Genomic DNA, 23,828 nt, shown 5'->3' with positions numbered 1-23,828 from the left:
CACATTTCAACAGTTACAGTTACTTGGCTCAGTCAGTCCATCTGCCTGTCAGTCCAGGACATGGTGCTCTTAAGACTTTCCTCTTGATTGTCCAATCAATCAAAGCCGGGCTGCGCATTGGTCGATGGTGATTGATCGCTTGAACAGTGATTGTTCATGTTGATTGATCGGCCTAGTGGCGGGGCCGTCACTGTGTCACTCTGGCAAATTGGAAATGCGTAGAGCTGAGCGGCTTTCCAAATTTGTTCTCCACAGGGTATAGGCTACGATTGACAGTTGAGCCTGAAGAGATGAAAGATATCTTAAATGCCGAGGTAGAAAAAGTTATTCCAAACTTATTCTCCAATTTATTGCACATTATACATTTATACATGCGATAACATCTCTTTGGCGACTTGAATATAAACCGTAGCTGCTGTTTCCATCGTGTCCAGATTACACCGTTTGTACTGTCATGTCTCTGACAGCAACCAAAAAAAGCCTGTCCAACTTCTGTTACAATCCTATCCTATCTGTCAGTCAGACCTTTGGCTCTTCTCTAGATACTCTCCTGCATTTGCAATGTTTGAAGTCTGCTCTGTCATACCTGTACCTCAAACCCTGGACACCTGTCGTTTCAATAATGTGGCTTCTTCAAAGCTCTAGTGCGTAACTTCTGTCGCTCCCATGAGAAATTCTGAGTAATTATAACCACACTGTCTGCAACATTTACTTGGGGTAAGCCTTTCGGTGATCTCACATGAATTTTCATCTACCTTCTAGAATCAACAACTGAAACATTTCGTGGGTGCGTCTGGGGATTTTCAGCCGTGCCTTGAACTGTTGTGGCAACCCTCTTCATCTCCAAAGCGGAACGCAGCTGTGGTCCTTTCTCGGTCGTGACTTAAAACGCATAACTTTCTGCGCGCCTGAACTTTCTGTGTGCGCCAATATCTCCTGATAACAACAGTTTGTTGACTAAAAATTTGACTTAAGTGGAGCTGAAAATCTCAATAGACTTCGTAAAAACTCATTTGACGATGGTTTCAAGGCAACGGAAAAAAGTGTACGCACTGTAGCTTTAAACAAACACCATTTTTCATATCATGTCATCTCTCTCTCTCTCTCTACTTCTCCCGCTCTATCCGTCGTCACCTCTTCTCACCCCGTTTATTTCCCCCTCTGGTTTCTACAGTACATCTTGCCCCGCCCCCCCAATTATGTCCATAACACTAAACAACTCTCCCCACTGTCCTGGTCTATCAACTGCCTTTTGAACTGTCATCATACCTGTTCAACTTTTTTTCCCTTGTCTACCCTCTCTGCCTCTTTCTGCTTTGCGGTGCTCACTCTCTCTCAGATGGATATATGGCATTGCGTGTCAGAGCGAGTGAGCGGGCGGCTGTGCTGAATATCAAATCCTCCAGCCCAGACACAGATGCTCCTCTCCTCCTTTGCCTCTCTGAACAGAACGTATTTTATCTCAGAGTCACCAACAGCTCTGGTGCTGCGGGCTGCGTTCGCTCACCTCACCCCACGTCTAGCGCAGCTCGTTTGATTGTGTTGACAACAGCTGCCTGACGATGGGAGAGTGGCAATTACATTTTTTTTCCAATGTGTTATTCCCACTGGTACACACCCCCTAAAGCTTATCCTCTTTGCAAATCACAGCTTTGAACCAAAATTGGCTTCTGTAGTTGTTTGTCTCCCGGCTTTATATCTGATAGTCAGTATGGGCGACATTTTGTTTGCTGAGACATTTCATTTTCTCCCACATGTTGCTGTTACACTCTGGAGAAAGACTGCAGGTCTTCAAATACGTTAAAGAGACATTCCTGTATTCGTCCACCAGGCTGGGCCTTCTAATTGCTCTTCTAATATTGTTCTCATGTATGACTTATGGTTGTTACATGTTATTTGGGAGGTTTGGTTATATGTTAGATATCGCTGGAGCAGTACAAAGCCTACTGCAGCTTTCCAAAGAGCACACCTTTTTACAGAAATGATTACAAAGGAAACACAGAATGTTGCCCCATTGAAAGCATTTAGCTACAACTTAGTTCTACCTCATGGATCTCATTCATCAATCTGTAACTTAGAGTTGCAGTTCATGACAACTATAGTTTACCTTGTTTCTGACCGACCGTTGGTGTGTCTCATTTGCTCGGAGACACCAACCATCAACTATTTCTGCAGCAACCTAGTGGTTAGAGAAACAGTGTCAGAAGCAGAATATTTAATCCCAAAATCATAAAGGACATACAGTACATTATCATGTTGAGCTGTTTGGCAGGATGCTGTACCCCTACCTGAACACTTACCATAAATCCCGCTGGGTGACAGCATCTGCTTCAAAAAAATAAATTCTGTTATGCACATTTTGTGACTCCAAAGGTTACATTTGCACTCGTGTTGAGCAGCAGGTATGAAAACATGGATGGAAAACACTCTAGCCTGAACCCCTATCAAATTGAGGACTATTCCCATGGTGACTTTAAAGTTTTGCAGAGTTTGTCAGTATAATAGTTGTACATATTACACACCTCGTGGGCTTGGTGGAATTGCAAAATACGGCTTTTAAACACACAGCGTTTCACTCTCTCTCCTACACCTGTCTGGGCATGGTGTGTGCGCCGTGGTCAGTGGGAATGTGTGTGTGTAGGGGGGAAATGAAAGGATGCTTTGATAGGCTGGTGGAGTGTTGTCGTCCTTCATTGGTATTCTGCACACAGGAAGTGTTGGGTGCAGAGGTTCTCTCAACCTCCCTTTGGCTTTCCTCCTCCAGGTCTCATCCTTTTCTGTTAGGGCAGTGATTTGCAATATCACTTAATCCTCAATTAACATATTTTTTTTCCCCGTACAAAGACTGTACTGTGTCCATTTTCTTTTAGCATAATTTATTTTAATTGGCCCCAACTCTTGTGTCCTCAGCTGTTTTGAGCTCAACCCTATTCAAGTGAGTGAGGAAGTAGACCGGAGTAGCAGAGCACCACCTTTTGGTTGACGTGGTGGATTGCAGTTGGAAGAATGCGGCATGTGTAGGGGGGGGGGGGGCCTGATAGGCAGATTTCCTGCAATGCCGCCGCTCCAGTATGTGTGTGTGGGTGTTCTGATGCTGTTTCATGGTTTGGGATGGGTTTATTTTAAGTGTACAATTTATAGGCTGTCACAAAGGGGAATACGTTCTCTAGTTTCACACTCCAGCCAGACACTTTTTCAAAAATGCAATTCACACATGTACTCACATAAACGGCGACTTGTGGTGAGTGTGACGCCAGAGCAAGCAGAGCTGAGGAAATCAATGTCCATCTTCTCTTTTTCCCCCGTCTTTGAATCGGTGCATTTTGACAGCGGGCGACACACCGGTAGGAAGCTTTTATCTGAAGCACCAAAGGAAAATTGCTAGTGGAAACTGATGTGCTGGAGCTTGTGTATTCTCCTCGCTGCCATCTCTTAACACATTTCAGAGATGGCTGCTGAAGGAAGGCCATGGCCTTTTCCTCGACTTTGTTTTGACAGACTGGGGAGCCCTTTGATGTAACAACAACTGGGTAATCAATGCAGATTTTCTGTTTATCTGTCTTGTTCTTTTTCCCTTGGTAATTGTGCACCAGGATTGCTAATGCCCCTATTATAATAAAATTCAAACAATGTCGTCGGTTGTGGAAGTGTTGGCTGTCTTAATTGAATGTGAGGTTTGAATTATACTTTTAAATGAACCGGCGCTGAATAATTTCAGTCCAGCTATTTGTTGAGAAACATGACCTGAGCTAGTCTGAGCCCATCTTGATCACCAGACCCTGTCTGAGTTGAGCATTAATGTCTATCTCTCTCTAAGCCCCACTACACTGGACTTCAAGATCATAAAGTTACATTTCAGATCTGACTCAACTCAGATACTGTGGGACCAGGCTGAGTCTTTAGACATGACTTCTGACTTGTTGAAACTACAGTACTTCTGCTGCAGAGCTGAAATGGGGCTGGAATTACAGTGTGTGCACAGATTATGAATAGACCAAATAGAAACCACCTACTCTATGCCTATGCTCAAGAACAGTTCCTCTTCTCACATGCGATCTATAGTAACCGTGTTAGTGAAGGCAGATCTCATTTCAGCCAACATAATCACTTGACATCAGCTACCATTGAGAAACCTGCTTTGGTTTAGTGAAAACTGAGACCCATTCTTTAAGAAAATGTAACCATCACCAAAATGTGCAAGAATGGAAAGCTCGACAGGTAACATTAACGTGGGGATGCAGGTGGCCTAGTGAAGGGTCAAGTACCAACCAGCTAATTTTTCAAATGTGTATTTCTTAGCACTGCATATTAAACTTTGTGGTTCACATGGACATTATCAAACAGTGTCAGTGTCTCTTCACCATGGGGCCTTCTGCATCTGCAGCACACCTAAACAGTGTTATCAGCTCCCTAGCCCATGGGTATGCTTGGGCCCAGCCAGCACGCACCGCTGATGGCAGCACGGGGACCTTTCATTATCGCCACGTCTCATAACTTTTGCACAGAGCTAATATACACTAGGCTGCTCCTGCCATATGCTGGTAATTTCAGCGTCTGACTTGCAACAACAGAAATGTCTCAGTGGGGCGGACAGACAGACGATGGGGGGAGGAGGGGGTGGGGTGTTGCACTTTCATTACGATACGGAATGGCACTGTGCGCCGTGACATTTCGAATAGAATGTGATGTGTTTTTTATTTTTTTTTATCTCAAAGCAATGCGGGTGCTATCAAAGCGATCGGGATGTGGAGTTTTAGTTTTCTCTGACAACAGAAAGGTTAGCTGTTAAAGTATGTTGTGCAATGTGAAAGTTGTTTGTGTACATTTGTGTATCTCTCTATGTGAACTTGTGTGTGTGTGTGTGTATGTGTGTGTGTGTGTGTGTGTGCGTGTGTGCGTGTGTGTGTGTGTGTGTGTGTGTGTGTGTGTGTGTGTGTGTGTCTTTCTGCAGGCGTACCGTTTCCTCGCAATCAATAAGAAGCTGGGGTTGAGTGGGCGTCCAGAGAGGCCAGTGGGATGCATCGGGACCTGCAAGGTGAATACATTTGACAACACATACACTGTACATAGCGGTAACATGGTAACATGGAGTGCACACATGTATGCACTCCGTGTTGGCCCTGCTGCACAGATCATGGCAGATCGCTTACACACCCTCCCACATATTGATCGATACGTTTCCCAGAGATCCCAGGAGTGGACTGCAGCTCAGAAACCCAAAATGAAGGCTAGAATTATTCAGTTTCAAGTGTTTCTCTATTTATCAGGCAAAGTGGATGCTGAATAGATTTTCTTTTCTTTTTCCGCAATACTTCTTGATTTTGGTATTCTGAGCTGCAGTCTGTGTGTGTGTATCAGAGTTAGTGCAAATATGTTGGTGTTGAAGTGTTTATACAGCTTGTGTGTGTGTGTGTTTGTACTGTGCGTGTGCGTGTTTGGGCGTGCGTGTTAATGTCTCTTGCTAATGCTGTTTTGCTGTGTCTCCCGAATGAAGGTCATAGCTCGAGCGAATAAGTTAAGCTATAGCAGCTTTCTCAAACAAAGATGCTGCCAAACAAATGAATCATGGCTCCCAACGCGTTGCTAAGACAATATTATAATGGGACATTTATGTGGAAGATGGCAGACTGCCAGAGGGCATTATCATCATCAGTGTGACTGTATCGATGTATTTGTGTGTGTGTGTGTGTGTGTGTGTGTGTGTGTGTGTGTGTGTGTGTGTGTGTGTGTGTGTGTGTGTGTGTGTGTATGTGCCCTTGTGACAATCTTTATGTGTGAAAGTGAGCTATGAACAAGTTGTGTGTATGTAGTGTAGTGTAGTGTGTGTTATCAGGAGTGCTTGTGAAGCTTCTGTGTGTCCCCGCTATCTTTAGATTGATGGCTTGTTTTATGCACTGCACAGAATAATGTATACGTGGCTACTTGGGAGTCATCCGTCTTCTAATGCAATAGTGTCTTTGTGTGTGTGTGTGTGTGTGTGTGTGTGTGTGTGTGTGTGTGTGTGTGTGTGTGTGTGTGTGTGTGTGTGTGTGTGTGTGTGTGTGTGTGTGTGTGTGTGTGTGTGTGTGTGTGTGTGTACGTGTGTGTGTGTGTCCCTCCACAGATTTATCGTATCCTGGGAAAGACGGTGGTGTGCTACCCAATAGTCTTTGATCTAAGCGACTTCTACTTGTCCCAGGATGTTATGCTGCTGATTGATGACATTAAGGTAAGTCCAGGTCACACTTACAGAGCTTACTAATGCCATGACTCAACATGCTCTCCACTTTGTATGAGCTCCAAGATGAATTACTGACATACTGTATATTCACTTTGTCAGCTCTACAAGAGATACAGTCTGACATATGTTAAAAGAGAAAAAAATAGAATACAGTAAATCAGCTGCTTTGGGTTGATGGGTTACTCATTTTACATGGCACAACAGAGAGGTTTAACACCAGAGGTCTTGTATATGTTGTATGATTGATTCAGTGTGTGAGTTGTCATGGGAAATGCCACATTGGTCTAGCCTGCATAAAAGCACAATGTAGTATATGGGGCACATGTTAAGAGCAACAATTTTTGATTTGAGGTTACAAGTTATGCATTCTTAATACAAAATAATAATAGTATTTAACATGAAGAAATGACCAAAGGTTTTCCAACCATAACCTACCTCGGTATAGATCAATTGCTGCAAGTATTGTCCTTTTCAAGCCTAAGATTTATTGAGTGAGATTAGAAAACAACAAAACTACATTTTATATCACTTTCAAATGTAATTTTTCTTAGCTTATTACTGGTTGATATCCTACAGTGGTGTAAAAGCAGATGACTATTTTAAATCAATATTTTCTAGAGACTAATGAAGAGGTTCTTCTTTCCTAAAGCAAACCCTCAGCCGCCAAGTCTCATAATGGCTTCCGTGACTAACTTGATTACCATGTAATTATCATGCCCTCGGGTCAAGTCTTGTGGTTGTATGGTATATTAGTTATGATGAATAAGCTAGAGCCTTATTTACAGACTATGTTTGGTCATATCACCTATGTGTATGCAGTATAGTTCACTGGAAAATCCCTGTGGAGTACTACTGACATTGTATCAGCAAAGGTTATAGATTATGGAGGGAAAAAAATAAACAATACATACACATAGTAGAACAAAAGTGAAAGTCACCACTGATTGAAATCAAGAACTGCGAATAAGACCTCCAGTACACCTGTTTAATCTCAGTTTATTTTCCTATTCTGAACATACATTAATCTTCAGTCTGAAACTTTCCTAAATTAAACTTCGATCAGTTTGACGGCTGAGTAGGTTGAACTTTAGAACGGCACATACGCAGTGTAAGCTCAGAAACAATGGAAAATGAAATCTCTGAACCAGAACCCTCCCATTGCTATTCTGAGATTGATATGTGTGTGTGTGTGTGTGTGTGTGTGTGTGTGTGTGTGTGTGTGTGTGTGTGTGTGTGTGTGTGTGTGTGTGTGTGTGTGTGTGTGTGTGTGTGTGTGTGTGTGTGTGTGTGTGTGTGTGTCTTTGTGTGTGAATGCAGAACGCCCTGCAGTTCATCAAACAGTGCTGGAAGATGCCCGGTCGTCCTCTCTTCCTGGTTCTCATCCGCGAGGATAACATCAAGTAATATGCACTCTCTGTAATGGCTCTATTATGTTTTTTTGTGTCTTTCATTCCTCTGATAGCTTCCTCACAGCTGGTCCTCCTTCACCTATCTCTCCATACATCGCCCTCTCATACCTCTTTTGTCAAGCTCTCAAAAAAAGAATGTCTTGATTATCGTAATGCAGTTTAGTTCAATTTTTTGAACATTTCTCTGTCTCTCTCACACTCTCCTCTCTTCTATGCGTACTATTTATCTTTATTGTTGGAATGGTGCGACTGTATTTGCCGGCTGATAGGGTGATAATGTCTCTCATTTGTATCACTATAGTGTGGTTTCGTAGGTTGATTACAGCAGTATTGACCATTATCCAGGAGCCATATGTGAAATGTGCGACAAACACTTAAACAGCTACACTGCATCATCTAAAAATGAATGAATGGGCTCGCGAAGAAGCGACTCAATAGTCATTAGTCTGCTATCGATCGGGGATGAGGACCTGTATGGAAGGTGACTGCACACCGAATATAGCAATGAGGGTCTGTTTGGTGAAGGGCGCTAATGTAATGAGAAAAAATTATACCTGGGATGATTTCAAACTGATCATGTACGTGATAAATGTGTTCTGTGTGACGTTATAGTTAACACAAATGTGGAGAAGTGGGCCAAATTGACCCCACTGTGCTCTTTAGGGGGTGGGAAAATATATCACAAAACTGAATTTGACCACCTTTTCTCACCAGGGGGAGCCGCTTCAACCCAGTGTTGGACATGCTGGCCTCCTTCAAGAAAGGCGTCATCGGAGGGGTCAAAGTCCATGTGGATAGACTACAGGTTTGTGCTTGTGATTGAAGCAGGCAATACATTCTTCTATTGATTCTTTCATTAGGTCGTTCTTAATCACTCTTCATTTTACCGATGCAAAGTTCAAGTCATTTCACCAGTCGACCATCGAACAAGTTAACAATCGATAGCAATCACGTCATTTAAAGGTGACACCACATGAAGGGTGGGTATTCCATAATTACAACTTTTAAAAAAATGGATTACTGAATCAATGTAACCATTACTGTTGCTACCTCTTTGATTGTGTGCATACTATCAAGCGGTTTTCATAAGAGTGTGTGTCGGGGTTAATATTCCACCTGCTCTCTTGCATTATCTCAGTTTCAATGGATATTGCAGCTGTCTCTGGAATAAACAATAGCTTGATTGCTTGAATAAACAATTGCTTGATCTTACACATATTTATCTACAATACATTTTGTTGCAGGGCTTCATCTCTTCCTGTGGGAACAAACAAAAATCACCCAGCCTCTTAATCTGAAATCCCTCCTTATAACAACAGCAATAGCAGTGTTTATCTGTGTTGTGACCTTGGTCTGTCTGATGCTATCTGGGAGGGAAACTGTTTTTGTTTGTCTGAGAGAGGTGGCACTGAATTGAGCCTGGGTGGTTTGGAAAAGGAGATGTAACTACTGGAGTTGACACTTGTGTTTCTGGCCTGTTGAATAAATTGGAATGAAACCAGTCTGAGTCTAGTACCTAGTTCAGCAAACCATGGTGGAGCATCTAGCAGCTAACGAGACAGATATTTCCCTTTAGGAACTAGTGGAGACCAAAATCACAGCTAAAAAGAAAGGGAACAATGGACTTACATTCACATTCTGTATTTTCCTACATGACTAAATGAACAACTCTTGTGCCAAATGCAGTTAATGCTGAATTAAGGGCAAAGCTTGTACATCTTTACTGAGCGAACAATAACACAAGTTGGTTCAATTGATTCCTTGTTCACATGTCCTCAAGTCATTAACTCGGTGGTCAAACTCACAGAAATTCATGAATTTACAATTAACCATACACTACAGTTACTGCAGACAATTCTTCATAAGTCTTCATGGCAGACAGTATTGGTTGCAGGATTTTTATCACAACTGATTCCTATGATGGCAAAGAGACGGAAAATAAGGCCAGGGTAGAAACTAGAATTATTGCTTTGTCAAACTTCTATCAGGTCTTCCAACTCAACTTCTCTCCAAGGATGTTGGCGGAGTTAACAATTTTTTTTTAACTTTAAAATTCTTCCTTGCGTTCGCCCTATATTTTCTATTCACTTCACAGCTAACTCTTACAGCTTTGAAACACGTCTGCTCTCCGTGGTCTCATTGTTATGGGGAGCAGCATCGCTCTTCTCCTATACGCCTGGTATTTTTTTTGTTTGGAAGTTGACTTCAGTTGGAATGGCTAACATCACGTTTGGACCACAGTGGCAAGTGCACTCTTTACTCCCACGTTGCCTCGCTTTTAAAAACGCTCAAACTTTTTACCGTGTTAGAGGCTCACTTGTTACCGCTCCTGTATACGCACTTGTAAACTTTGAAAACTTTGAAATGGTGAACTTAGTGCGTACGCCTTACCACTCTGTGTGCTATGAACTGCATTATTCAAACAGTAGCTTTGTAAACTCAGCCACCCAACAAGCCTCCTCTCTGGGATTAATACGGCTGTGTTTCCTCTATGATTTTATGCCCCTTTGAAAACAGATTCTCTCATACATTTTTCTTTGCGTATGTATTTGTGTATGTCTATGAAATCTCTTGTATTGAGCAGCCTATACTGATGGAAACATCCCTTTGCAAATTGTTCACCATGTCTTTTCTTTCTCTTCAACCCTTTAGACTCTGATTTCTGGAGCGAAGGTGGAGCAGTTGGACTTCTTGCGAGTCAACGAGGCAGAGTAAGAGAGCTTCCTCTGGTCTACTGTATATGCTTGGTTGGTCCGAGGTCAGCGCTCTTGCCCCTGTTTGCCTGTGCGTTGGCAACAAGGCATTTTTTAAAACAGCTCTCTAGCAATTTCCATGATGGATTGGACAAAGAGAACATATATAAATGTTACACTACACGGCGGTATAACTGACAGAGAGACTTGACTTTGCTGGTAATGTTTTCCAGGACCAATAAATCAACTGTGTGCAAAACATTGAAAATGTCAAAGGAAAGAAACCATCATTCATTTGCCTGTTGCTTCAATTGTGATATGTTTGAAATGACAAGAACCAACTGCATGTGGGTCTACTGTCTTGCATGTAAATAGCATGCATAGTGAGTGTAATTTTTCTTTTCCTGTCTGTATGTGTGTATGTGTGTGTGTGTATGTGTGTGTGTGTGTGTGTGTGTGTGTGCGTGTGTGTGCGCGTGTGTGTGCATAGGATCCCAGAGTTTAAGAGCTTTGAGGAGCTGGAGCTGCCTAAACACTCCAAGGTGAAGAGACAGATGAGTACGCCCAACGCCACAGACCTGGAGCAGCAGCCGGAGCTCAGCATAGACGAGTGGCTCAACAAGCCCACACAGGACATCATCCGCAAGTTCCATGTGAGTTGATTGACTTTAAAGGTCACACGTTATGCTAATTTTTCGGGGGACAAAATTGTAATTTGTGGTTTCTACTAGAACCTGTTTTCATGGTGTAGTGTCAAAAAAAAACTCTATACTTTTCACAGTGGCATTGGTGAATCTCCTCTTCTCAGCCTCTGTCTGAAACGCTCCGTTTTAGCGCCCGTCTCTTTTATCCCCGCCTTCCAAAAAAGCCCAGTCTGCTCTGATTGGCCACTGAATCTAACTGCTGGTTTGAATCTACAGTAACTGCCAGTTTGATTCAGGGGTATCTGGGGGTGTGCTAATCACAGGTACTGCTAAGTTAAGGTTGGTAATGAGGGGGCATGGCTTCTCCCCTTATAGTGTCATAAGGGGAACTAAATCTGACTGGGGTTTTTTTAACACAGATTTTCAGAAAGATTGAGTCAGATAAAAAGAGATAGGGAGTTATTTGTCTCATACTTTGTAAGTCTGTAGTCACACCAGGGACCTATATTAATGTTGAAAATACATAAAAAAGTGCATTTTGCATAAAAAGTGGCATTTAACATAAAAGCAAAGGTTCCAAGGTTGGGAATTGTGCTGGTTTGTAGAAGTACCGGTAGTACTTTCCACTTCTTTACTTTAGACTGGCAGTATAGAAAAACATCACATTAAAATGTTTGTTGGTAGTACTTGCATAGGTAAGCTGCAGATAAATCATGTCCTTGTCACTGTGCTATTCTGAGAGGCAGGTGAAAAGAAGCATCTGGCATCTCTTTGTGTATAAGTGGAGACACATGACACACACACACACACACACACACACACACACACACACACACACACACACACACACACACACACACACACACACACACACACACACACACACAAAGACTGCAGTTTGGTAAATTCTCCTTTCTTTTCTTACAGTCAAAGAGGCAGCAGTCCTCGCAGAATAAGCCAAACATTTGTTAACCATTGAAATGTGAAAGTTAAACATGAAATACCCTGATATAACTAATATTCCTTTTATTATTGCATGTGTCCTTGCCTAGGAATGTGACTGTTTGGCCAGTCAGGCTCAGCTTGCAGGCATCCTTCTTAAGCGAGAAGGACCAGATTTCCTCACTAAAGACGGTAAGCACACTCTCACTATTAGTGAGTTAATTAGTTTTTTTTTCTTTTTAGAAATTTCTCATTAAATGCAAAGGAAATGGGATCATGTCAAAAGTCTTCCCGGTTCTTCCTGTAAAACCCCCTTTAGGATACAGTTGTACAGTGCTTTTGAATGTGTATTAATTGCTCAATTTGGCAGTTCTGATTTGCCGAAAGTGTACATTTGTGTATTACCCTACATGTGTTTATGATGTGTAAATGTGTCCTGACACAAACATATCTGTGATTCCAGAGAATCTGAAAGATGAACTGGAGAGGATCTACAGGAGAGCCGGCAGCAGAAAGCTTTGGTCTGTTATTCTGACACACACACACACACACACACACACACACACACACACACACACACACACACACGCATACACACATACTTACATCGTAATTAGACAGGGTTTGATTTAATTTTATTTTATTGTAGTCCGGACATATGTAGTCCGGACATAGAGACGGTTACCTAAAGGACTCAGATTTAAGACATTCAGTAGCGTACATTTAGGTTTACTATTATGATGACCGGCCATTAATAAATGTTGCTCTCTTGATTATTTTACTGTGACTTAAAAGGAATTGGGAATTTACTTTAGGTCCCCTTAACCATATCTTCTCTATATCTGTTGTGTCCCCATTTGTCGTCCTCACAAAATCTTTGAAAATATCTTGTATTTGATCCGGCCGCAACGTAGGCTGGTAGTACGTCATGCTGCTTCCCTACTCCAGATGTGTGCCGCCTCTCAAGCTCCTCACATCACCACAATACTGGTGCATGGGAAACAGGTAATGTTGAGGCAAAGGTGGACTGAAGACTCTGCATGAAGGCTACTCATAGACGCACTAGCTAGCTAGCCAGAGAGCTGTGTGAGGTTGAGCCAAGGCTACTTTTTGTGATGTGTCATAACCAGCGCGTCAACAAGGCTTTTTTAAAGTCAGAAAGAAGAATTAGCTAAAATTAAGCATTGAATATTTGACTTTATGTTTTAAAAAAGGGCCACAATCTCTCTTTAGCTTAAGTAGCCTACATGGCTGAATACGGGATCATCCCTATGTTTCCAGGGTTCTATGTCCCCCGGGTCCTATGTTCCCCGTTTTTCCCAAAAAGGGTCCTATGGTCCCCGGTCGCAATACATACGGAGTGGGGAACCTGGACTACAAGACTCTTTTTCAGAAGAAAGGGTCCTATATTCCCTGCAATTCCTTAACATTTCCTAATAATATTCAGAAAGGGCTTATTTTTTCCACCATAATTTCCATAATTGCGGAATTGCATTACATAAGCCTTCGCTGATTTAATTCAGCATTTTTTTTACAGTAGATAACGGGTTAGGGTTAGGATTAGGGTTAGGGCATGTAGACCCACATAGGCCAATTTACCGGTTAGGGTTAGGGTTGGGAAAAATAACATACAAAGTGGGGAACATAGGACCCGGGGAACATAGGTACGCTCCCGCTGAATACCTGTAGGCCTACTTAAGCTAAATGTGTGTAGCCTACATTTCCTGGAAGGGTCAAATAAAATAATAAGATAACTGTACCTTATATAACTATACGTACTTCATACAATAATGGAAACCTTCCAAAATAATTTAACTGGTGAAGAACAGTTCATACTCAGCCATTTCTGGCTAACCAACTACGTTTAGCATAATACAGTGGCTAACCCTCACACAGTCCTGACATTGACCATGCTAGCTTGGCCAAGGTAGAGGCCCCAGGGCTCAGATGTTTAGGAGCTTGTTGTTGGTGTTTGCTTTCTCTCCATTAACCATCACATAAACAGGACCCTCATCACTGCTGCAACATCACTCACTGCTATTAGGCTGGCTGTGTACGTGAAATTGATTTTGGCTTTTGGACATGGTGTTTAAACAACGCTTGATAGTTGGCTTGGGAGCAGAGTGCTTACATTTTTATTTTGATAATAAAGTCATATTAGAACTAGTGTAACTCAATGGAAGTGATTCGAAGACACTAGGCTAAAGAGGAATTTTTAACATGACCCATTTGAATTTGGGTTGCTTTTCAACACTGTCTACTTTTCACAGATTAATGTGGGACCTAGATTAAGTGTCCCAGTTTCTTTAGAATAACCCCAGTTGGAAGATTCAGGTTTCTTTGAGTAAGGATATGCGTGAATCTGTTATTATATATTGTCAGAAAAATAGAGTAGGCTACCACAAATAGTTAAATAAAAAGCTATGGGCAATGATCAAAAAGCTGCTAAAATTCTATTATGTTTGTGTTATACTGCCGGCCTGACTCACAAAGTATTCCCCTATATACTGTAAATGGTTGTCCATACTTGTGAGCTTTAGTTCCCCTCCATAGTGGGTCCATGGTTTGATTTGAATTTGTATCAGGCTGACTGACATGACACCTTTTTTATTATGTGCTGTTTTATTAATTATTAGGATTTTAGCATAAAGAAATTTGATTATTCCTTAGAGTGAAAAAAAAAAGCCCGGAGGCTGCTTTCCAACTAGCGGGGAAATAGCATCGATACTCTGTTCAATTTACTTTCTCATTTACCTAACATGGGCTAGGAAGTGAAGCTTGAAATAGGTTCCCCAACAAAGCACCAGTGGATTGACACCACCTCATGCCTTGGAAACATTAAGGCTTTGTGCTTAAGATGGGCCTCAATATTTCCGCAGGTTTGAGCACTGAATAACACACACACACACACACACACACACACACACACACACACACACACACAATCATGACTCCATTAATGCAATTATTTTATTTGTTGATTTGTTTCTGTGTGGTCAGCTTCAACTCCATGTGTGTGTCGATAACGAGCCTGGCTGTGGACTACCATGTGGAGATAACCACTGTTTATGTGTGTTGCTTCTTCCCTTAGGATGAGGCAGCTTGAAGGCTACGTGCTGACTATCAGGGAATAATGAACTGAGAAATGAGTGAACATTAAAATATTTTCTGGGCAGCCAACCGTTTATTTAATTCATTATATCAAATTCATTGATTGGGACTGGGACTAATGCAATTGACTTGACTTTATTTCCTACATGGCAGAAATCACCATGACACTGATTGTAAAAATGTTGTCGCTTCGCCACTCTAAAAAGGAATTATTTATGAGGGTTGGTTTTCCATTTCATGATGTTCGGATGCTTTGTAAATTGCGGGCGATGCAAAAGATACAAATTTGTCCTGTCATAATGTTTGTGAAAATTGGATGTATTTTTAATAATGCTGAAACACATATTTGAGTAAAGGCACCTTATTCGGCCACTGCACACAGTATACATTCTACACACGTAGGCAATTCAATTTCAATTTCAATTTCAAAAAACTTTATTTGTCCCCAGGGGACAATTGAATGCATTGTATGGGTTACAAGTTAATACATGTATATACACAATATATGATATGCTCTATACCAAAGCTGCAGTAATGATGTCAAGACTGTTCTTGTGTCTTTTTGTCCACTATAGGTCTATTGTCCGTCTCGCTGCCAGTCTCTTAAAAAAGCTAGTGGACAGCCTTGCCCCCAGTATTACTAGTGTTTTAGTGCATGGCAAGCAGGTAAGTGGACACAGACAGTGGTCCCTGAGAAGTTTACCATATACTGTATATCCCCTTTGGGTTACGACATGGCGGGCACAATGATTTTAATGTTCACTGATAAAAAGAAATAGAATTGGAAATATATGATTACAAGCTCCTCATGCTGTTATCCTATGGGAATCGCTTAGACAAGCTGCATTTTCCCATTAACTCATCACGGCTCACTTACACCATGTGTGTGTGTGTGTATATTTGTGTGTGTGTGTGTGTGTGTGTGTGTGTGTATTTGTGTGTGTGTGTGTGTGTGTGTGTGTGTGTGTGCCTATGCCGTAGTTGTAGTGAGGCTGCCGGCACATAATCATAATGCGGTCCATGTGCCTAGACTCACTTCACATGCGCCGATTGATACATTGTGACCCAGGGATTTTTCTGATGCCTCTCCCTCACGCGGGATGGCTTTCGGACGGTGCATCGTTCCCTGTTAAGTGTTATTCAGAGATTAGCCTCCTCCTGCGAGTGTCACTTATCTCGCCTCATTTTTTAGCCCTCGCGAACGCTTTTAGGCATTTCATTATGCTGAAGTAGCTCAAGGTGTGAATCTGCATATAGATTGCTCACCGGCGGGAATGCTCCTCTCGACATGATTGGAAAAAGCTGATTTAAGATGTGCGGCGCCTTTGCCTCCTCCTAACAATAACAGCTCAACTGCTAAAAGAAATAAGAAGCCAACCAGCCAATTTGAGTTCATTCTCACTCTACTATGTGATTATATTGTGGGACATTTTCAAACAAATCTATTCGGTTTGAATTTAAAAGTTGGTCGTTTTCAAACACATCCAGCTCCACACTGTTCCGTGCTCAGTTAGAATCAGCTTTAGAATGTAAAGAGGATGAAAGCGCTGGATTTTCATCAGCTAGAGGCAGTGATAAAAGTGTGTCTACTCATCAGGGAAGATTGGCGAGGTGTCATTTTTTTTTTCAGAGGAAACAAAACACAAAAGTGGGAGAAGATTGCAGATCCCCAAGATTACTTCTTGGGGATCTGCAATTTTCTCCCACTCACCGACTCCTTGGAGACGAGGGCAATTTTGGAGGAATAGAACAGAGATATTTGTAGGAATTGCACCTTTGGAAGAAGCACGTGTCAGCCAACGCATGTGCGCACTTACACCACAAAACCCATACACACAAAAAGCTCCATTGTAATATAGACGCCATCTCATCTGCATTGCACAGACCTTTTTTTGTGAGTTTGGTGTATGCCCTCTTACCACTGTGTCTGTGTGTGTTTGCATATGTATCTAATGCCTGTGTTTACCAGGTGACCCTCGGCCTATTTGGGCAAGAGGAGGAGGTGATCTCTAACCCACTGTCTCCGGGGGTGATCCAAGGCATCATCTACAGCAAGTGCTATGGGGAGATGGAGGCTGTGCTTCAGCAGGAGCTGGTCATCCACATCGGATGGATCATCTCCAACAACCCAGAGCTTTTCAGCGGCCTGATCAAGATCAGAGTCGGGTAAGGCACATTCGGATTCACCCTTGGGCGGCAGTGGCAAAGTGGGTAGGAAAATTGCCTCTGGAGTGCAGGGTCGGAGGTTCGATTCCCCGCCTACCCGCCACATGTCGAAGAGTCCCTGGGCAAGACACTGAACCCCAAATTGCTCCCGATGGTTCAGAAAGCGCCTTGCATGGCAGCTACTGCCATCGGTGTATGAGTGTGTGTATGAATGGGTGAATGTGGTAAGATATGTAAAGCGCTTTGGGGCTGAGAAAATCGGCTAGAAAAGCGCTATATAAGTCAAGTCCATTTACCATTTATAACATTCAGTCAAGTGAGATGGTCTTATGCAATATGTACACTTTGCTGTCACCCTGCTTCCTTTGTGTTCAGACCACTAAACAGAAAATAAAGGAATCAATAGATGTTAGCATTAGTTTATTTTCTTGTTTCTTTCTTCCGTTTTCCCATCAAAACATCACAAACTCCTGGATTTGTGTGCATAGCATAGCTCCTCAAGAGTTTGAAGGCATTTCTCCAGGCATGTTTGGTCACTGTGAAGCAGAATGAAACAAAACGCTACCCCCTGGTGGTATTATGCCTTCGCAAGGCACACGATTCAATTTCAGAAAGGTGAAAGTACAGAGTTGGTAGCCAGGCAATGCTTTGAAGAAGGATACGGTACAAGGTCACTGCAACCTGACAATATATAAAATCACAGTAACCTTTGACCTTCAAAATGTAATCAGTACACCCTCAAGTCCAAGTGTTAGTTTGTACTAAATGTGACACAAATCCCCTAAAGCTTTATTGAGGTATTGCTATCATGAGGCCAGTGACCTTGAACCTATGACCTCCAAAAACCTAATCAGTTTATACTTGAATTGGAGTGTCTATTTGAGCAAAGTTTAAAGAACATCCCTCAAAGCCATGAGATATTGTGCTCACAAGAATGGCCCTACATATGACGGAGGCATAAAAATACCCATTTTGAATGCTCTCCCTTGTTCAAACAAGCTCAATATGTATAGGGTGCAGTTCTGCATGCATAACCAGTGTGTGTGTGTGTGTGTGTGTGTGTGTGTGTGTGTGTGTGTGTGTGTGTGTGTGTGTGTGTGTGTGTGTGTGCTGTGTGCTGTGTATGTCCAGATGGATTGTCCAGGCCATGAAGCAAGAACTGAAGATCCGTGCTGGAGACATGCCGCCCCAGGACATCCACCAGCTCTCCCCCAGCAACATCAAGCAGCTGCTGCTGGACGTGCTGCAGCCACTACACGCCGGCAGGTACTCACCACACACATTCACATTCACTTTGCTCGTGTTTTTCTCATCCCTTCAAACTCACAAATCTGCCTTTGAAGACGCCTCCTCTTTATCTCTATGCATTTACTTTTTTTTTGTCTAATCTTTTAATTATTTTATCTTCATCCGTATCTTATTATCTCCTACAACCCAATTTCCCCAGTGGGAATTATTCCACTTTTATCTTATCTTATCTCACCTAATCTAATACAAATCGACTCTGACAATTCTCTCTAGCACAAAGGGTATCAGCACTATATTTTCCCTCCAGTCTTTAAACCTTGCTTCTCCCTGGTATTTTGCCCCCAGGTCTTGGCTGAACAGGCGTCAGATCGATGGCTCTCTGAACAGGACCCCTCTGGGCTTCTACGATCGTGTGTGGCAGATCCTGGAGCGGACCCCCAACGGGATTGTGGTGGCTGGCAATCACCTCCCACAGGTACCATGCCTACACTGACACTGCTGAGGGAAAAAAAAAACTATTCTGACCAATACTGGTTATATGTGACACTGTGTATTGTGTTCTGGCAATACAAGCAGCTATATACAGTAGATGGGATTATAGATTAACTAGATATTTAGTTTTTATTGAGTAATACAAGATACCTTTTACATGTTCAAGGTGTCTCAATTTTGCATTAAGTTTGTATTTTGGAGTATAGGTCTTATTGGAAAAAATCTGCAAAATTGTTCTTTGCTTAATCCCCTTCCATCAGCATGATTATTATGTATTACCAGAGTCAACAGTCAGTCAGTGATGTTGCTGCTGTTAAGCCTTTTTCACGGCAGACATTTTGACATGTCACGAAAGGAGAGAATGACAGGTGCAAATGGCGCAATTCCGTCAAGCGGCTTCGGTTCACTCACTTCAGTCACTCCCTATTTAAAAACACTCAAAATCTATTTCAGACACTTATGAATCCCACTTATACATTGTTAATAATTGTATGCTCTTCTTTTCTGACAAGTCAAAATTTATTTTTTAGTGAAAGCCTATTGGGCCTGCTAGTCATTACTACATCTACAAGTCTGAAAGAAATCAAGAGATTATTCCTAATTATTCTTAAATCTGCATCTCATTCTAATTTAATTAATTGAAATGCTCTGAATGACAATATTTATATTTGGAATTTGGGAGGAATGTTGTAAGTAGTCTGAAGAACAAATCAGCAATTTTCAGATTTAAGGATGGATTTAATACATGGGATTGACCTGCATTTCTTATAGACATTTGAATTCATCTGGAAAAAAATATAATTCAAACTAATTATGAATGCCTTTCTGTCTCTGTAGCAACCTACTCTGTCTGACATGACCATGTATGAGATGAACTTCTCCCTGCTGGTGGAGGACACGCTGAAGAACATTGTCCTGCCTGAGTACAGACAAATCATAGTGGAGGTAAACTGACTCCTTTCACCAACCTCACCACAGATACAACACAATCAAAATACTCCAAGCTAACTTCAGTCAAAGCAAATTGTATATGGTGTTTTACTAAGGATACTAGTAGGGATCTGTGACCTCAGTCCGATATCCGACAACCGACCTGAAACTGATATTTGAATGGCCCCATCCCTAGTTTTTTTTACCTAACGTGACATTGACTTTGCTCTTTATATTCTGCCTTCAATCATGTATCTCAGCCCAAGAACTGCAGCTTATGAACCAAGAAGCTAGAATACAAAGTGGCTCAATTTCTAGCGATTATTTACCGGGTTTCCATTTGATTTCAATTGATTTCTTTTGTATTGCCTTTGATTACCATGATGTCATCCTTGTCCTGTCTCCACTGTGTGAGTATAGCTGCTGATGGTGGTGTCCGTAGTGCTGGAGAGAAACCCGGAGCTGGAGTTTGTTGAAAAGGTGGATCTGGACGGTCTGGTGAAGGAAGCCTTCAGTGATTTCCAGAAGGATGGCAGTCGCTTGGAAGGCATGAAGAAACAGGTATGAGAGGCCCTGTCTGTTTAACTGATAACCCCCCTAACCTTTTCTCTTATTTCAATGTGACCTGAGTGTCAGCCACACAATTATCTCAACTCTTTTCTCTTCATCTCTCACCTTTTCTAAATTGATGTGCTTTCAAACCCTTGAGCTTCTGTTCCAGGGCCATGGAATTATCATTTGACTAAATGATTAGCTTTAGAGACGGACTGCCGTTGTCCAATTTCAGAAGGGCTTTATTACATTTCTGAGATAAAATTCTACTAAAATGTTTTTCCTTAAAGCTATAGTGTGTAATTTCTGTTGCCCCGCATGGATTGTATACATTCTGCTGTGTGTCCAGGTTTTTTTCTCAACAGTAGAATCAACAACTGAAATATTTCTTTGCTTTTCCGGAGCTTCAGTGTCAGGGGGGTGACACCAGTGTGTAAACACTGCCTTACTGAGAAATACAGAAACAGTTTTTTTTTGAATGGGCTTAATCAATAGGCTTAATCAACTTTCTGTTAACTCATTTGGCAATGGCTCGAATGTAACGGACATTCATTCATTTATGTGAGAAAGTTACGCACTGCAGCTTTAAAAAATGTAATTCTAAAATTAACAATAAAAAGTTTTTATTGTTTTGATCACTATTGACTTTTGCCCTCTCTTGCCTCTGCCAGGACAACATGGAGGCGTTCTACAACACACCACCAATGGGAAAGAGAGGCACCTCCAGCTACCTGACCAAGGCCATTATGATCCAGCTGCTGCAAGGTGACATCAAGCCCTCCAAGGACGACCCGTGCTCCGTTAGCTAGGATTTACAACGCTCTCACCCCCATATCCCAGCCCCGCTCTGCAGAGGAGACTACTGAGCATCCATCACATGTAATCACGAGATAACCTCTAACCTCTGCAATCCTCCCTTCAGCAGGACTTGGCACACTCCTGCAAGCTACATATTTATCCCCCATGGACTTTCGCCTGAACAGCAGTAGAAGGCTGTTCAATTGCCGTAGATCAGTGTGTCTAACGTCTGCGCCTTGGGTCAGTCATGTTTAATATACTAGAAATGTTTTAATTAATTTGTGGGGAAATAGTCACACTACTATCCCTATAGCCTTGTTTTCTTTCACCTCTAAACTTTTCTTTTGAGTTTAGTATCCCAACAGATTTGTTCATTCAAATTAGGATTCTGCTAGAATTGAAAGCTTTGCCACTTTTACTCGCTAGCTGTTCTGTTAATCCCCTTGCTTTTCAGTTCAGTTCAGCTCAGAGTCATATTAAGCGTGCAGACATGGGAGTGTATCAACTGGGTTGGGTGATCGTCTGTAAGGAAGTGAATCCATGTGTCTCCCAACATGTCAGACTCTCTCTTGAATTATAGAAGAACTGTGTTTGAACGTTTGGCTTAGAGATTGAACTTAAACCTTCCGTATGTCTGGCTATGAAGTGTTTAAAAAAAAATATTGGCTTTATGAACTCTGCTCAATTAACCATGGGCTCAGAAGTAGCTTTCAAGTTATTCCTCACCAGCAAAAAACCTATAGCTGTTACGTCGCAATATGTCAGTACAAGGTCAAGTTGTATCGTAACAGATGTGGTTCTCAAATTGGTGCATTTGGCTCAGAAGGGCTGCATTAAAAATGCAGCACATTGCAAATTGCCCCTTGATGTGTGTATCCTTATCCATACCATCAGTGTGTCTTCAGCATTAGAAGGTTTGAGAATCACTGTACATAATAACATCTTTGGCACCTATAGTGAATTAGACAGTGTACCATTCACCAGAAATAATGTCAGAGTAAGTTGTTTTTTTGCACTGTGTTGACTTCCTCTTCGTCCTAATTCCTATATGCATGCACCGTCTGCTGCATGAGAAAAGGGTAATGTTTGACATAACCATTGTGTCGGATACAAAATAGAGTTGGAGTTTCTGAGTTGGCCTGTTTTGCACAGTGGTAAGGCTCTGCATGACAATGAATACGGCTCATCTGAAGTCCTGGGACTGAGGACCCTTTAGAGAAATGCTGTTTAGTTGAATGTCGGAAAACAGAAAAAGACTGCTGTCATCCTTAGGTAGAGATGATAAAAGGCTTACTTCGAATGATTTTAAAAAGCGTGCCTCTCTGAATATTATCACTGTGATGAATCCACCCAAACGTTTCTCTGTGTTTGTGGTTGTGTGTGTGTGTGTTGTTTAATGCTGTCGTTCATAAGAAGTATTTTTAACTCAAAACTGTAGTTTCAAATAATAAAGTTATGATGGAAACAATAAACATGTCTCTCTGTGTCACTTTACTCGTGTACTGCTTTAAAAAGTAGATCGGTAATGAATGTACAAGAGAAGTTTTGTAAGCTAAAACTGAGTAGTTCTTCTCTGCATTTTATTCGGGTTTTTGGAAAAAGTATCAGAGTGAGCGCTCTGTCACATGCTGTTGTCTGTGAGATCTTTGTGCCAAATCTCAGGTGATTGACTTACATTTTGAAGAGAGAAGCCTGCAGATGAATGCTGCTGAATGTTTCTCTACAACTTTTCTCTTGGAGACTATTTGTAATGTGTGTGTGAGAAATGCTAACATTAGCCTGTAGTTTTAGGGAATGTAAAGTTAGCCACTTTTCTGTTTGTTTTGGTTAAGCATGTAGCGCTGTGAGCTAGCAGGTAGCTAATTGTTTGCTGGTTCCCCTTGATTTTACATGTGGCAGTCAAGCTTTGTTTTTATACAGTTATATGCGCTGTTTAAATTACAAATGTGTGTGTATACTTACTGTCTATACTTACCATGTATTATAATTTATACTTACCGACTGTATGGATCTGGTGATGTCTGTTTGTTGATTTATGTGTTCATGTTATTACAGTTTTACCAGCAAGAAAACCTATAGAAGAAACCACACTAAAGAACAAGATACAGTAAGTCAAGCCTTGTGTCTTTATGCCAGGGCAGTAGGCCTACACTTTTTAACGTGTAAATAAGTGTGCAGATGCTTTTGGAACATCTTCTTCCCCTTTTATTTTTCCAGCCATGTGAATATGAAATACAGCCCTTTAACAGTAATTACTTTGCATGGAATCTCATGGTCCTTGGCTGAAAACGAGAGCAGAAATGGTGCGTGACAGCTCCAGCCCTGAGGCTTGTGTTTGGCATTGTATTCCAATCCCACCAGTTACACCCACTTATGTTGCCCCAAACCCCTTATCAATCTGCATCTCGCCAATGAGGCTGTGTGTGCTGTCTGCAACACTGACTAACCGACTGGCAGAGAGAGGTGCAGAGGGGGTGGGCAGCAGCCAGACGAGAAGATAAATGAGTTCTGCATCACACACTCAATATATTCAAATCAACCTGTGTGCTGGTGAGAGCGGCCATCTTTTCTGTCTACTAAAAAACACATCTCTTCCACACCAAGATGAATCCAAAAGAAACAA

General features: G+C 41.8%; 1 protein-coding gene across 3 annotated transcripts in view; it reads left to right on the top strand.

Annotated features, from left to right (window-relative positions):
• Positions 1 to 22,652, top strand: part of phkb (phosphorylase kinase, beta) — a 98,445-nt gene extending 75,793 nt beyond the window's left edge. For 2 of the 3 annotated variants that reach the window (XM_080030484.1, XM_080030486.1), the window contains 15 exons: positions 4,952 to 5,035; positions 6,104 to 6,208; positions 7,538 to 7,620; positions 8,344 to 8,434; positions 10,282 to 10,340; positions 10,813 to 10,975; positions 12,019 to 12,100; positions 12,372 to 12,429; positions 15,595 to 15,685; positions 16,989 to 17,185; positions 18,317 to 18,451; positions 18,779 to 18,908; positions 19,763 to 19,870; positions 20,276 to 20,416; positions 21,079 to 22,652. In XM_080030484.1, coding sequence (XP_079886610.1) covers positions 4,952 to 5,035; positions 6,104 to 6,208; positions 7,538 to 7,620; positions 8,344 to 8,434; positions 10,282 to 10,340; positions 10,813 to 10,975; positions 12,019 to 12,100; positions 12,372 to 12,429; positions 15,595 to 15,685; positions 16,989 to 17,185; positions 18,317 to 18,451; positions 18,779 to 18,908; positions 19,763 to 19,870; positions 20,276 to 20,416; positions 21,079 to 21,216 — 1,665 coding nt within the window. In that variant the 3' untranslated portion in view covers positions 21,217 to 22,652. Of the gene's footprint in view, positions 1 to 4,951; positions 5,036 to 6,103; positions 6,209 to 7,537; positions 7,621 to 8,343; positions 8,435 to 10,281; positions 10,341 to 10,812; positions 10,976 to 12,018; positions 12,101 to 12,371; positions 12,430 to 12,822; positions 12,914 to 15,594; positions 15,686 to 16,988; positions 17,186 to 18,316; positions 18,452 to 18,778; positions 18,909 to 19,762; positions 19,871 to 20,275; positions 20,417 to 21,078 lie in introns of all 3 variants that reach the window. The other variant, XM_080030485.1, reaches the window with a different exon arrangement.
• The last annotated feature ends 1,176 nt before the right edge of the window (positions 22,653 to 23,828 follow it).

This window comes from Ammodytes marinus (genome assembly GCF_949987685.1).
Source record: "Ammodytes marinus genome assembly, chromosome: 1".
In the NCBI taxonomy this organism is placed as follows: domain Eukaryota; kingdom Metazoa; phylum Chordata; class Actinopteri; order Uranoscopiformes; family Ammodytidae; genus Ammodytes; species Ammodytes marinus.
The sequence above is the reverse complement of the archived record's forward strand: the minus strand, read 5'-3'. Positions and strand labels throughout refer to the sequence as shown.